General features: G+C 34.7%; 1 protein-coding gene across 8 annotated transcripts in view; it reads left to right on the top strand.

Moving 5' to 3' along the window:
• Nucleotides 1-204: 204 nt before the first annotated feature.
• Nucleotides 205-16,649, top strand: part of LOC105330174 (caspase recruitment domain-containing protein 14) — a 52,223-nt gene continuing 35,778 nt past the window's right edge. For 4 of the 8 annotated variants that reach the window (XM_066065343.1, XM_066065335.1, XM_066065341.1 and 1 more), the window contains exons 1-9: nucleotides 205-386; nucleotides 7,743-7,838; nucleotides 8,576-8,780; nucleotides 10,205-10,333; nucleotides 11,685-11,851; nucleotides 12,312-12,426; nucleotides 13,569-13,706; nucleotides 14,579-14,637; nucleotides 16,451-16,600. In XM_066065343.1, the coding sequence (XP_065921415.1) occupies nucleotides 8,606-8,780; nucleotides 10,205-10,333; nucleotides 11,685-11,851; nucleotides 12,312-12,426; nucleotides 13,569-13,706; nucleotides 14,579-14,637; nucleotides 16,451-16,600 (933 nt within the window). In that variant the 5' untranslated portion in view covers nucleotides 205-386; nucleotides 7,743-7,838; nucleotides 8,576-8,605. Of the gene's footprint in view, nucleotides 387-3,083; nucleotides 3,312-7,742; nucleotides 7,839-8,563; nucleotides 8,781-10,204; nucleotides 10,334-11,684; nucleotides 11,852-12,311; nucleotides 12,427-13,568; nucleotides 13,707-14,578; nucleotides 14,638-16,450; nucleotides 16,601-16,649 lie in introns of those variants that run through there. The other 4 variants (XM_066065337.1, XM_066065338.1, XM_066065339.1 and 1 more) reach the window with 3 other exon arrangements.

The raw sequence follows: 16,649 nt of genomic DNA on the forward strand, positions 1-16,649 counted from the left end.
ATCCAGGTTCAAACAATTTATAAAATGCAGACGATTTTTCTGATATGTTTAATGTCAGAACCTAATTATACAATGCATACTTTTGTAAAATTATAAACCTAATGTCTGGCTTCAAAATCGTCGTTTTAACGAGATTAAAATTTTATCTGTTTAAATATGTCTCCACGTTATATAAGGGTGGAAAAGAGGGGAGTTTTTTTTTTAAATCGGGATCGACATTCGGGGAACAAAAATGGTCAATCAGGAAGTTTTGAACTTCGGGGAAGAAAACCACAGCTACCACAGCGTGCATCAATGAATGAATAAACGAACGACGGGACTTCTACATAAATCAGTCGATATTGAATGCAGCCATTAGTGCTCAATTCATGACATGTCAAATTCAGGTAAATTCTTCATTGGTACACCGGTACACTGCGTCTGCGGTGATGATATGCATGGGTAATGATTAAAATACATGTTTAATTGAGCATTGTGTGTACGATAGTTTGACAACGGTCATTTATACAGCACGCTTGTATAATTTCACAACAGTTTCCAAATTGGTCCCATTGATCAGGAGGAGTCAAGTTATTGTGTATTTTTGGGGCTAAAAGGGGGAGGGGGTGGTGGTGGTGGGGGGGGGGGGGGGGGGTAGGGGGGGTTCATACCCCCAAAACTTCGACAATTTTAGGCCTCAGATATCAAATAGGCTGTACCTAATCCATTGGAGAAGGGGAATTGTTTGATCTTATATTGGGTCACAATATCATATCATATACAAATACAAATGTTTTAATGGCACATATGTAATGTTTCAAAAGTGGAGAAAGGACAGCTAGTTGGCTTTTTTAAGATATTTTTTTTAGATTTATTTTAGAAAAAAGTTCATTGCCCCCCTCACTGATGCTACATGCATGCTTTCATCATTGTAAATAGTATATAGTATTACATGTATACATGTTTGACATGTGTTGTTGATTGCAGACCTCCTTCAGTAAAAGTTTTCCATCATAAATTAAAGAAACTTATCGATAATGTCACAGTCTGTTTGTCTCCTTACTTGACAACCACATTTCTATATTTTATAGTTATAGGGTTGGCCAAATACTAAAGACACAAACAGATTAGTGTGAACCCTTGTACAATTACTTATCATTCTCTACAAAGAGAGTAAAATTTTTTTATTGAAATTAAGGTACCACAAACAAGATTGATAGCATTGTTGTAATAACTTGTGTCCTATTTTTCCAATATTAGTGTTTGTGTATTTTTTGTGTGGCTAGAGGTTATGAACTTTGTTTTGTCTTTCTAAGGATCTTGGCGTTTGTTTTTGTTTGATCTTGAAGTAATACAGTATCTATATGTTTATGTCATTGATACGATATGTTTGTATTGTTGATACATTATTGAAGATTGCTACTACTCACTGGTGGGAGTAGGAGGGGAGATAATCAGATTAAAATGTCACTGGTGGGAGTAGCAGGGGAGATAATCAGATTAAAATGTCTAAAAGATGCGCTTCCCAAATATTCATTAAGCTCAGTGATCAAAGTGTTAAAAATAGATAAAAATCATGATTAGGATTTTTATGCTTTTTGTATGGCATAGTTTGTATTCCATAGTCTGTATGGCTTGGTAGTCTACTCATGAAATACTGAATTTCAGGGGGAAAATGTTCAATGCATAACTGAAAAAGTTTTATATGATTAGAATGTTGTTATGAAGAATATCAATAATATATTTCACTCTCTACTTGCTTATGGAAAACAAGGGTAGCAGAGTTAATGTTAGCTGACTTTTTACAGATGATACTTGCAGGGTTTACATAATACTGTAGACATAGTTATTTTCACCCCGTGTAATTTTCACCCGTCTACATTTGCAAACAGTCTTGAATTCACCCAAAGTTGTTTTTATTTAAAGAGTCAGAGATAATTTGAGACATTTAGAGTTAGCCAAGTCTTACAGGGCTATGTGCAGTATGGTCAAATATCTGCCCCCAATTTTAACCAATTTCTAAATAGTGTCGTATGAAAATCAAATCTTCATAAATCATTCTACAGAGAATGCCTATCACTTTAATCTTGATTTTAGTCATCATTGCTCAGTCGCTGTTTTTCTATGACGTCACTTAAATGACCAAATTCCCGCACTTTTGCAAACAAATGAAAATATCGTCATTTTTTCTTTATATTTTGCATTCGGAAGTATAGAGTGCAGGTCAGCTCAAGTACAATTTTAAGATATGGTTTTCTTTACACATATATACAAAACATACTAAAAAGTGGTACTTGAGCAAGCCTGAGCTCGATGTTTCCCAGTTGTAAACACTCCGAAAACACCCATATTTTGCTACAAAACATCAATTTATCAAAATAAGACAATCTTCATGACATCATTCCTACATTATGACGTCACTGTGGAGACAACCTTTTTCACACTTATTTCCGATATGATTTCAACTATCTTCTACCTTATTTTTGAAGCTTTTTAAAAAACCGTAATTTAGGAGGCAAAAATGCATAAAACCGCACATAGGCCTTTGCCTGCTGACATCAAGGGGCAAAATGGGCAAAAGTAAAATAGGGGCAAATATTTCCCTGTGTACAGTATTTGTTTCTTCTGCAATGTGCAATACATGATATTACTGGGTACTCAAGTGAAAAATGAGTGTGGGTTTTTCTCATGCCATTTCAATCATATTATCTTGATGAGTTATATCACCTGTACATTCTCTCCTCTGGCGATATTTCTCCGGTTGCTTTGTTTTAAATTTAAAGTTTACACTGTCAGGTACTTGTTGTTTTAAAAACTTATGACGTACCTTCAAGCGATGCATTAAATTGCAGGGCTTTTAAAATGCTTTAATTTGATTAAACAAACAGCTTTAATACTCCAGTAACCGTCAGTAAAAGATTTTATCAGAGTTAATTATTTACCGCCATCCGTGTATTGACGCGTGCTCTCATGATTTATTTTTAACCAGGATCAGATACCGGTAGATATCCATGGTATATTCTTTCAGACACTGCTACGGCTCTCTGTGTCACTATATAAACAGTGTATGAAATATAGGCTTCAGTATTTAAATCGAGGGAATATTTTTGATAGAGAATATTAATCAGATGAAGAGGTCATATGAAACTTTGTTCATTCACCGTGTTCAGTGGTCAAGGTTACCTTGGTTTCCTCAATATTCATCTAATACCACATTTCATTGTTGAGATGATCCAGGAAATTAAATGGCCACAAATTGAAATGTGATTTTCATTTAATCTTCGAAAATTAAGGAGATGGAGATTGGAAAATTTATTGCTGTACTAGTAAAGGTATTATTTTGGTTTGTGAATATTATTTGATGTTGAGCATCTGAGGGTCATTTATCTATTTACTTTAAAAATTTCAGTGCTTTATGTAGTAAGAAACAATTTATTGCAATGGTGAAATTAAGATAAAAAAAATGAGAGTTACTGTTCTTAAAGCCTTATCATAGTCTAGCTACCTGATGCAGGTTTTCAAAGTAATTGAAATATTGATAACTTACGGTACAAATAGCAGTTGTATACTTGTATGTGAAAACTGATGAGGATTCCCAGACAGACACAACATGTGGGGGTCATCTTATATAAACAATAGAAGGGAGGTTAAATGTCTTTAAAAGATATATGGGCGATGCAGAACTTTTATCCTAATCTCTTTTAACTTTCAACTCGCAGAAAATAAAAGCAAGATTTTAAAATCGGCAAGGTATATTTCTTGCGATTTTTCGCGAAAAGTAATCCCTCGCATATATTTAGGAATCTACTGTATTTAAAACTTTGCAGATGGAGGCTTAGGTACTATAAACATATAATGTTTAGCATGTTCAATACTTTGCAGAATTTTGAGTTTGCCACCATAGATGTAGATTTGATTTAAGTGTATTTTTCTGAATTGATATATAATTTTATATATATGTAAAATATATATATACATGGATCATAGTTTTTTGCAATGTACTGGATTTAGAATTAGCTGTTTTCTGCCAAAAAAGCTAAAATATAAAGATAAATGTAATCATTTACAGTTAGAATTAGCTGTTTTCTGCCAAAAAAGCTAAAATATAAAGATAAATGTAATCATTTACAGTTAGTTTATAGAAGGTAAAAATACTGTACAGTAGTTTTGAGATTTTTGTGCTTTTTATCAACAAATTTTCCTCAAATGTATGTGATAGAATAATTGAAGTAGTTCACAAGAGATACATTAAATTTACAGTCATATCTTTATTTAAACTTTCCTATTTTGTTCTAAAACAACATTTTTATTTAAACTTTCCTATTTTGTTCTAAAACAACATCTTTATTTAAACTTTCCTATTTTGTTCTAAAACAACATTTTTATTTAAACTTTCCTATTTTGTTCTAAAACAACATTTTTATTTAAACTTTCCTATTTTGTTCTTAAACAAGGTACCTCTCTGTGTGATTAATAAGAAACACCCCCACTATGTGTGCCCACTTAATGGGAGTTCAAATAGAGCATATCAGACCATGTGAGAAGAGGGGGAAAATAGATATTTATCATGAAAATAAACAATGTGGGATTTAGCAACAAATAGGTTACTTTTATACACAGCATAAATAACCGTTGTTATATCACTATGTCAAGTAAACAATTCTTTCAAAACCTTTTGCATAGTTACTTACAGGGATTGCACTTTTATTTTTTGAATTATTTCCTGTAGTTAAATCCCATACAATGTTGATACAAGAGTCAATGCCGGGTTACTGTTTGTGTAAAGGTTTGGAATTTTCTTTTTCTTTTTATTCAGGCATGTTTCTTAATTATTACCAAAATTTCAAGAAAATTCAGTGATATCTAAGATAATGGGTAATTTGATACAGTAATTTATTTGACAGTTCAGATATGTTTCTTATTACCAAATTAAATTTCAAGAAAAATTCAATGATAATCCAATATCTAAGATAATGGATAATTTGATACAGTTATTTCTTTGACAGTGTATTAATATAAATATTAAGTAGAAAACACCAACATGCACTAGTCTCCTCTTCCCCCATTGCGGCCCACCCTCACAATCTACTCTCTGGACCAATCATACAGTGCTCTCAAGATAATACAACAGTTACTTAAAACCCACTTATTTGTCAATTCTTGTTAAAGTACTGGTACAGTAAGTATTAGTTTCCATTGTTTTACGATGTTTGTTGTGAAAATATTTTTATTTCCCAGATGGAAGTATGTAATCTGGGTTGTTTTCAATGAGGGAAGTAGGTAAACAATGTGGGTAATTAGGTGGGTGATTTTGCTTAAATTTTCAATCATAAATCGAGTTATATATAATCATGGCATTAAATATTGAACTACTGCCATCCTACGGCTGACAAAGATATTGATGTATCTCTTAAACGACACAAAAGAGTTGATTCTGTGATGTACCTCTTAACACAGATAATTTGTAAAACTTAATCAACACAAAGGAGTTGATTCTGTGATGTACCTCTTAAAACAGATAATTTGTAAAACTTAATCAACACAAAGGAGTTGATTCTGTGATGTACCTCTTATAACAGGTAATTTGTTAAACTTAATCAACACAAAGGAGTTGATTCTGTGATGTACCTCTTAAAACAGGTAATTTGTTAAACTTAATCAACACAAAGGAGTTGATTCTGTGATGTACCTCTTATAACAGATAATTTGTAAAACTAAATCAACACAAAGGAGTTGATTCTGTGATGAACCTCTTATAACAGATAATTTGTTAAACTTAATCAACAAAAAGGAGTTGATTCTGTGATGTACCTCTTAAAACAGGTAATTTGTGAAACTTAATCAACAAAAAGGAGTTGATTCTGTGATGTTCCTCTTAAAACAGGTAATTTGTTAAACTTAATCAACACAAAAGAGTTGATTCTGTGATGTCTGACATAGTATGTGGATAAATAGATTGCATCATGCATTTCCCATTGGTGACACAAGATATGGAATTTATAGTTGGAATGATAACAATCAGCTTGTTGCCTCAATAAAGGAGTGATTTCCCTTGGCTGTCAGTTGTAAGTTATGAAGGAGTGATTTCCCTTGGCTGTCAGTTGTAAGTTATGAAGGAGTGATTTCCCTTGGCTGTCAGTTGTAAGTAATGAAGGAGTGATTTCCCTTGGCTGTCAGTTGTAAGTTATGAAGGAGTGATTTCCCTTGGCTGTCAGTTGTAAGTTATGAAGGAGTGATTTCCCTTGGCTGTCAGTTGTAAGTAATGAAGGAGTGATTTCCCTTGGCTGTCAGTTATAAGTAATGGAGGAGTGATTTCCCTTGGCTGTCAGTTATAAGTAATGAAAGAGTGATTTCCCATGGCTGTCAGTTGTAAGTAATGAAGGAGTGATTTCCCTTGGCTGTCAGTTATAAGTAATGGAGGAGTGATTTCCCTTGGCTGTCAGTTGTAAGTAATGAAAGAGTGATTTCCCTTGGCTCTCAGTTTTAAGTAATGAAAGAGTGATTTCCCATGGCTGTCAGTTGTAAGTAATGAAGGAGTGATTTCCCTTGGCTGTCAGTTGTAAGAAATGAAAGATTGATTTCCCTTTGCTGTCAGTTGTAAGTAATGAAGGAGTGATTTCCCTTGGCTGTCAGTTGTAAGTAATGAAGGAGTGATTTCCCTTGGCTGTCAGTTGTAAGTAATGAAGGAGTGATTTCCCTTGGCTGTCAGTTGTAAGTAATGAAAGAGTGATTTCCCTTGGCTGTCAGTTTTAAGTAATGAAAGAGTGATTTCCCATGGCTGTCAGTTGTAAGTAATGAAGGAGTGATTTTCCTTGGCTGTCAGTTATAAGTAATAAAGGAGTGATTTCCCTTTGCTGTCAGCTGTAAGTAATGAAGGAGTGATTTCCCTTGGCTGTCAGTTGTAAGAAATGAAGGAGTGATTTCCCTTGGCTGTCAGTTGTAAGTAATGGAGGAGTGATTTCCCTTGGCTGTCAGTTGTAAGTAATGAAAGAGTGATTTCTCTTGGCTGTCAGTTGTAAGTAATGGAGTGATTTCCCTTGGCTGTCAGTTGTAAGTAATGGAGTGATTTCCCATGGCTGTCAGTTGTAAGTAATGAAAGAGTGATTTTCCTTGGCTGTCAGTTATAAGTAATAAAGGAGTGATTTCCCTTGGCTGTCAGTTGTAAGAAATGGAGGAGTGATTTCCCTTGGCTGTCAGTTGTAAGAAATGAAGGAGTGATTTCCCTTGGCTGTCAGTTGTAAGTAATGGAGGAGTGATTTCCCTTGGCTGTCAGTTGTAAGAAATGAAAGAGTGATTTCTCTTGGCTGTCAGTTGTAAGTAATGGAGTGATTTCCCTTGGCTGTCAGTTGTAAGTAATGGAGTGATTTCCCATGGCTGTCAGTTGTAAGTAATGAAGGAGTGATTTTCCTTGGCTGTCAGTTATAAGTAATAAAGGAGTGATTTCCCTTGGCTGTCAGTTGTAAGAAATGGAGGAGTGATTTCCCTTGGCTGTCAGTTGTAAGAAATGAAGGAGTGATTTCCCTTGGCTGTCAGTTGTAAGTAATGAAAGAGTGGTGTCCCTTGGCTGTTAGGAGTGATTTCCCTTGGCTGTCAGGAGTGATATCCCTTGGCTATCAGTTAAGAGTCATTGACTTGGCTTAAGAGAATCACCATCCTCTACAGCCTCTTTGATGTAATAGGTTGACAATAATACCGTAAATGAACAATCATCTTCACATGAGTGGATATTTATTTAATTTTATAATTTCATATTATTTTCACAGAATGTTCCACGTCTAAGATTGGCCAGGTTTTAGTTCTAGACATAGGGATCAACATTTAGATACATGTACTAGTATCTTGGAGTCATAGGAAAACAGGTATCAATTCAAATCAACAATTGCAAAAGTAATCGATTAAAGACTGGATAATTTAATTCTGGTTGTAATGCGCTTTCTGATTGGCTAAAAAAATATTTTATATCATATAAAGAATGTTTCCTACGTCATAGTAAGACTAACGTCAAAAACATTTCAATACATCTGACGTTATGTTTGAATTTTGTACAATTTAACGTCATTTTAAAAGTCAAATGACCGTTTTTATCTACAATGAAGAGTAAAAAAATTCAATTATAAGCAAAGAATTCAATATTTATTAGTTTTATACGATATAAAATGGTTTGAAACAGTTTACACTTTTTTATAAACTGCTTCGCGGTTTATAAAGCGTAAACTGCCCCCAATTCATTCTTTAATTAAAACACCCGCTTCTTTCCCTATCCATCATTAAATGTGCATGTACTGTGGTTTCATTAATATTCATAGGTATTAATTTTCATGGATTCAATGAAAATCACACTTCCAAGGATACTTAAATTCGTTGTCAATAATCCTATCAATTGTTAGTAAAAATTACACTTCAATGAACATTTAATTTCATGGATCAAATTAACAACAAAATCCGCAAAAATAAGTATTCAACGAATATTGAGGAAACCACAGTAAGTTCATTTAGCAAGACTGTGATGTGAGTGCAGAACATGTATTATTTTGTAATCCTTTCATCTGATTCAATGCTTGTCCCTGATTATTGTGTGTTTACTGGTGCTCCTAAGACCCGGCTTTGATTGGACCAGACTGCAGCCATGTCTGATGACGAGGAGAAGGACATTTTTGAAGAGCTGATTGAGAGGAAGCGCTATAAGATTGTCAAGTACATCAACGCCCAGGTGTTCTTTGACAAACTCCGCGAGGTGAAGGTACTCTCAATGGATGACACGCAGGAAATCTCTAGTAAGCCGACACGACGACAACAAGCAGGTTTGTGCGCTATATCTACGTGGTGGTATGTTCTCTTTATCTGGCCAGTGCTGTAAAACTTGTATATACACAGTGGAATGTGCTCTATATCTGGCCAGTACTGTAAAACTGGTATTTACATGGTGAATACAATACAATTTAAAAGATCATTTGTGCAACATGTTTGATGATTTTTATCTCATACGTGTGGTTTATAGTACCCGTGTGATAAACCTTTGCTATATCAAACTGGTGATGCTTTATCAAATACTTCTGGTCCGAACTATTTTAGACACAGCCTCTAGCTTCAACGCTTCAGTGACCTATTTTCGAAGATTTGCTAGTACTTTCATCATAACTATATCTACTACAAAAATTGATATAAAATGGATTTTGTCAAAGATTTAAATTACAAATATGAAGAAAAACACATAACTGCGTAGCATAGGCGTCGGAACTGGGGGGGGGGGGGGCTATTGTGAGAGGGGGTGGTTTTTTAAATTTTTTTATTCAAAGTTATACATAACCGTAACCACAAGACCCTTTTTTCTTGTTTGTCAAGTTTTTTGATTAGTTTAGCACCCTTTCAACTTTCAATTTGCTTTGTGAAGTTTATAAAAACTACAAATAACGTTAACTATCAAGGAGTTCATCCTGACGACGCGATGAAAACAGAGCGCTCTGGTTGTGTTTATATACAAGAACTTACCGAAATAATGTTTCATAAGACTTTTATTCCACCACCAGTAAGCATCCTTATTCACTATTTTCAATTTCGAATCATAAGGCTAGTGTTTGTTTTATAAAACATCAACAATTGTTCCTCGTTCGAGTCAATTCAAACTAACGAGCATTCCCAACTTTGTGTATGTCAACAAACTTGATTTAATATTCAAGTCTTCTGATCAGTATTTCCATAAGAAAAATTATTTAGAGCTAAGAAATTGTTTTAAGGTTTATTTCAGTGAAACTTTACATTAAAACAGTTAGATTTATCTCAGAAATGACGTACTAAATTGTATTGCGCAAGGTCACAATAACCGCATAACACAACGTTGCATCATCGTTTATAATCTTTGAAAAATAAGGGTCATATAAGGGACTGTCTCAAAAGCTTCATAATATAAATGAAATTGTATGAGATACATGTAAATAGAACATCTATAATTGTGTGATTTTATATTTGCTTTATCCAACTTGTTGAAATGGTTATATTCGCTCGGCAAGCCTCGCGAATATATACACCATTTCAACTCATTGGATAAAGCAAATATAAAATCACACAATATAGATATCCTCTATATATTCATTAAGGGCAAGTCAGTTTGCAACCTTAAATATTTTTTGCATAATATGTAAAATTAAACCTTTCAATGCAAACATTCAACTTTATTAACCGATGCTAAATGTTTTCATTTATATCTGTTTTTGCTTGCTGGCTGTAGGTTATTTTCTTGACATCTTACAAACAAAGGGAGACAATGGAGTAAAAAAGTTCCTGGAGATTTTAGAATGGGAGTATCCTCATGTGTTCAAAGATGTGACAAACAAGGATGCTAGAGAACCACCCACAGGTAAATGTATGTGTGTGTATGTGTGAGGGGTAGAGATTCAACCACAGGTGTGTATGCGTTTGTGTGTTTGGGGTAAATATGTGTGTGAGAGAGGGTTAGGGATCCACCCACAGGTAAATGTGTGTGTGTGTATGTGTGAGGGGTAGAGATCCAACCACAGGTGTGTATGCGTTTGTGTGTTTGGGGTAAATATGTGTGTGAGAGAGGGTTAGGGATCCACCCACAGGTAAATGTGTGTGTGTGTATGTGTGAGGGGTAGAGATCCAACCACAGGTGTGTATGCGTTTGTGTGTTTGGGGTAAATATGTGTGTGAGAGAGGGTTAGGGATCCACCCACAGGTAAATGTGTGTGTGTTAAGTTTGAGTTCAGGTAAATGTGTATGAAGTTTGAGGATCCACAGAAGCAAATGTGTATGTTGTTTGGGGACCCATATAAGTAAATGTGTATATGATGTTTGAGGACCTACATAAGTAAATGTGTATGTGATGTTTGAGGACCCACATAAGTAAATATGTGTTTAGAGTTTGAGTATTGTACATAACATGAAGTTTGAAGACCGATATAAGTAAATGTGCATCTAGAGTTTGAGTAATGTACTGAACACAAGTAAATGTATGTGTAGAGTTTGAGTACCGTATCTACATATGTAAATATGTAAGAGAGTTATTGTTCCACCCACAGGTTAACTGTTCCACCCACAGGTAAACTGTTCAATCCACAGGTAAACTGTTCAATCCAAAGGTAAACTGTTCAATCCACAGGTAAACTGTTCCACCCACAAGTTAACTGTTCCACCCACAGGTAAACTGTTCCCACCCACAGGTTAACTGTTCCACCTACAGGTAAACTGTTCCACCTACAGGTAAACTGTTCCACCTACAGGTAAACTGTTCCACCTACAGGTAAACTGTTCCACCCACAAGTTAACTGTTCCACCCACAGGTAAACTGTTCCACCCACAGGTTAACTGTTCCACCCACAGGTAAACTGTTCCACCCACAGGTTAACTGTTCCACCCACAGGTAAACTGTTCCACCTACAGGTAAACTGTTCCACCTACAGGTAAACTGTTCCACCCACAGGTAAACTGTTCCACCCACAGGTAAACTGTTCCACCCACAGGTAAACTGTTCCACCCACAGGTAAACTGTTCCACCCACAGGTAAACTGTTCCACCTACAGGTAAATTGTTCCACCCACAGGTAAACTGCTCCACCCACAGGTAAACTGTTCCACCCACAGGTAAACTGTTCCACCCACGGGTAAATTGTTCAAAGGTTAGGATCCTTGAACATGTAAACATATCATTTCATAGATTAGTCACTACAGTGCTCCACTGGAATATTGTAGATTACTTGAAGCATCGGGAGAGTGTATACGCAGGCTGGCTGTACAAATTACCAGAGCTAGCAGAGTCGCTGAAGAACGACTATGAACACAAAAAAGATCTGAATGAGAAGTTTCAGGAAATGAAGGAAGTGATGAAGATAGTCCAGGATAATAACTTAGAGCTAGAGGTAAGACAGCTGCCTTACAACTATATATTTGAGAAAAACTAAATGCAGTGTTATGATGTCCATAAAAGCAGATATACGGTAAATGATACTGTGAATATGATTAAAAGATTGACCATTGAAGGCCTGTAGGTCTCTTATTATCAAAACTTTTGGCCCTGGAGCTATTAAGGTAAAGATAATCTGAGATTCCTCCAACTTTTAAACCTCCCCCCATTCTCCTTTTTATAAATGAATATTTTTCAAACATCAATCAATAAAAGTAGGGTTACAGTCAGATAAGTCTCAGATTAGTGTTTAGACTTCAAAATGCAGCTTAAAATGCAAACATGAGACTCTCTGACAAGTCAATCTGAGGAAAATGGGACTCGGGTGATTGACAAGGCCTGAGGGCCTCTTGTTGATTAATGATGAGCTCAATTGAAACAAATTTATTATAGATTGATTAATAAATGGATTTCAGAGAGAAAACTTGGAGCTTCAAGAGAAGCAGAAAATGTTACTACTCGAGAAAAACGAGCTAGAGACGCAGCTCGGACATTGTTTTCGAGAAAAGCAATTTGCTCAAGACAAGAGCGGTAAGTACTTGATGTTATTTTTAACTTCAAACTTAAGTCACATACAACTGAAGAAAGAAGCACTGTAAATTCCTAATTAATCACGAGGAATTAATTTCCACGTAAAATCGTGAGAGGCTACCCTTGCAGATTTTAAAGTATCGCTTTTATTTCTCAGACAGGTTTGAACTATAAGAAATTATAACAAAAAAATGGTGATCGCAATTTAATATTCTCGTGATTTGATGCAAAACAGTGGAATCGCGGAATTATGTACTCGTGTAAAATAAGGAATCTACAGTATGCAGCGCAGTATTTTTCTTCCAAACTAATCTGAGCTGAAAGCTCAAGTGAGCTTTTCTGATCACGTTTTGTCTCTTGTCCGTCTTTTCACATTTTCAACATCTTCTCCAGAACCACTGGGCCAATTTCAACCAAGCTTGGCACAAAGCACCCTCAGGCAAAAGGGAATCAAAATTGTGAAAATGAAGGACATACCCTAATACAAGGAGAGATAATTAGAAAATATTGAAAAATTTTGAGAAATTTTCAAAAATCTTCTCAAGAACTATTTGGCCTGGAAAACTAAAACTTATATGTAAGCATTCTCAGGTAATGTATATTCAAAGTTGTGAAAATCATGACCCCCGGGGTTGGGTTTGGGCTGCAATTTGGGGTCAAGTTTTTACATAGGAATATATAACAGTAAAAAAAGTAAATCTTTGAAACTCGTCTTCTCAGAAACTATTCAGCCAGAGGAAAGCTGAAATTTATGTGGAAGCATGCTCATGTAGTGTAGATTGAAAGTTGTGAAAATCATGACCCCCAGGGGAAGGGAGGGGCCACAATGGGGTGGGGGTCAAATTTATACATAGGGGAATAAAATAGAGGAAATCGTTAAGTTGATATTATAATACCTATTGTTGCTCAGGTGAGCGATGTAGCATATGGGCTTATTGTTGATTTTTTAAAGGTGTATTTTCTGCAATAAAAAGAAATATCATGGAATTTTTTATCAATGTTTACACAGTCAGTTGATTATAAAAGAGATATATTTTTGGACACACAAATTATATATATGTTTTTTGAACAAACAAAATATTGATATATTAAGCATGATTTTTGGTAAAAGTAAATAAACTTGATGATTGGTTCGTTTGCAGTGAACTTTTTAGAGAGTATAGTCGAATATCAAAAGGAGATTAGTAATCTTAAAGATTCTCTCCGTGAAGTGAGGCATGAGCGAGACGCCTATGTCAAACAAATTGAAAACATGATGGACAACTTTTCTAAAAATAAAGGTAGGTGTGATTATTGGCTTATAACCTGATATTTGCCTGTTTCTGGGACAAGTATTTTAATGTACAGCAATCAGTGTACAATATATTGTATTGTAGAATTATTCAGATAGGTATATTGTATTTTACAATTATTCAGATAAGTAAAAGAATAAACAGCTAGAGGTTGAGTAAAAACAGTGTGTTATCACAGCTTACTGATTGACAAAATTGAAAATGTGTCTTATTGAGTACAGCCCATAAGTCTTGTTTCACAATGATCTCAATATTGATAATATTTGACTGGGTTGCTTATGCAGGTAGAATAAAAGATTACTATTGAAACACAAGTCAGGATATTAACAACTTCTAATCACAAGACAACACCTTAAATGCTCAAGTACAACTGTTTGTCAACGACAAAATAAGTACAACTGTTTGTCAACGACAAAAGAAGTACAACTGTTTGTCAACGACAAAATAAGTACAACTGTTTGTCAATGACAAAATAAGTACAACTGTTTGTCAATGACAACATACAAGCATGTTAATGGAGGTGAAAATAGAAATATCCTGTTCACTTAACTTAAGGTAGTTCACGGGTTTGCTGACATCGTAATGAAATTAAATAATAAAATTTGAATTCACAATATAGCATGCTTTCATTTGAGTGTACTGTTGAACAATACATGTTTATTTTTTGGCTAACAGATGTACAAAACTTAATGTCACTGTAATGCTGTGATAAAGATATAAGGCTAGATGAAACTTTGAACATTTTTAAAGTTGTTGTGCAAAATATTGGCTGGGAACACTTGTTGATTTTTTGTATCGATAGATTCTAAATCATCCTTGCAATAAGTGTGTTGAGTCAAATGTGATGTTTTTTTTTTCAGCTGAGAATTCTGAGGCACGGAGGAAATCCTACTCCATGACCCAGCTGAACACTGAAAAGGTCAGGGGTCAAATCGAACCAATGATTCAAGTACCCTGTATTGAACAAGCTTTGTTTTCATTTCTGTTCATTTTGAAATTTGTCAATGATGTAGATTAACACAATGTGTTAGTTATTGTGGGTTATTTTGAATAAATCCATTTGAAACTCTTGTCAAATGCATGTAAAGCAAGTATTCATAAACCCAATAACAAGAGAACAAAGGACTATGTGCGGTTTTATGCATTTTTTTCCCCTAAAATCAAAGTTGTAGAAAGAGCTGTAAAAATAAGGTGAAAGAAAGTTAAAATCATATTGGAAATAAAGGTGTAAAAGGTTATCACCACAGTGACGTCATAATGTAGACATGACGTCATGAAAATTGCATTATTTTGATAAATTGATGTTTTGTAGCAAAATATGGGTGTTTTCCAATGGTTTTTCGACTGGGAAACATCGAGCGCAGGCTTGCTCAAGTACTATTTTTTAGTATAATGTGTATAACTATCTGAAGAAAAACATACGTTAAAATCACACTTGAGCAGACCTGCGCTCTATACTTCCGAATGCAAAATATAGAGCAAAAATGAGAATAATTTCCTTTTTTGGCAAAGGACTAAGTGCGGTTTTATGCAATTTTTGCCCCCCAAAATCAAAGTTATAGAAAGAGCTTAAAAATAAGGTGAAAGATAGTTAAAATCATATTGAAAATAAAGGTGTAAAAGGTTATCACCACAGTGACGTCATAATGTAGAAATGACGTCATGAATATTGCATTATTTTGATAAATTGATGTTTTGTAGCAAAATATGGGTGTTTTCCGATGGTTTTTCGACTGGGAAACATCGAGCGCAGGCTTGCTCAAGTACCATTTTTTAGTATAATATGTATAACTATCTGAAGAGAAACATATGTTAAAATCGCACTTGAGCAGACCTGCGCTCTATACTTCCGAATGCAAAATATAGAGCAAAAATGAGAATATCTTCATTTGTTTGCAAATTTGCGGGAATTAGGGTGACGTCATAGATAAACAGCGAGTGAGCAATGATGACTAAAACCAAGATTAAAGTTATAGGCATCCTCTTTACAATGATTTGTGAAGATTTCATTTTCATACGATACTATTTAAAAATTGGTTGAAATCGGGGGCAGATATTTGACCATACCGCACATAGTCCTTTGCAATAATTAGGTCATTTAGGTGACGTCATAGATAAACAGCGAATGAGCAATGGTGACTAAGTTATAGGGATTCTCTATACAATGATTTGTGAAGATTTTATTTTTATATGATACTATTTATAAATTGGTTGAAATCAGGTGCAGATATTTGACCATACTGCACAAAGTCCTTTCTGCTATTAAATTGGGGGAGTAATATGTCAATTCTTGTTTATGTCAACTCTTTTTTTGTGGCATATTTTGAGACACAATTACAAATATCTCTTAATCCCCTTAAACTAAGAATAGGTTAAAGACAAAAATATGAATTTAGATTAGATGCAAATATGTTTCTATAGAAAATTATATTTCAATCAAGTTTTGATGTTTGATTTTGATGTAATCACTGTATTTAATGTAGTACTTGTATATTACTTAGTTATTGTAATCTATGCAATTTAGGTCTTGGAACAGATATAACTAGACCAGCTATGACTCCAGCTTCCTGTTGTAGATATATTCCTGTTGGTTGTAGAGCTATGACCATCACTCCCTGTTGTAGATCTATGAATATCAGTCCCTGTTGTAGATCTATGATTGTTACTTCCTGTTGTAGATCTTTGACTGTTTCCTCCTTTAGTAGATATATAATCATCACTTCCTGTTGTAGATCTATGACAGACAGAACAGTGCTCAGGAATTTGAGATCACAATTCTTAAGGAGAAGTTAGAACAGGAGCAAGAAAACTGTTCCGAGTTAAATCAGCAGCTTGTACATGTCATGGAAGAGCTTGATCACACTCAGGCCCAGCTTAGAAAGGTAACAAGCTCAATTACACACAGGCTCAGCTCAGAAAGGTAACAAGCTC

The sequence above is a fragment of the Magallana gigas genome, chromosome 7 (assembly GCF_963853765.1).
Source record: "Magallana gigas chromosome 7, xbMagGiga1.1, whole genome shotgun sequence".
NCBI classification, from domain to species: Eukaryota; Metazoa; Mollusca; class Bivalvia; order Ostreida; family Ostreidae; genus Magallana; species Magallana gigas.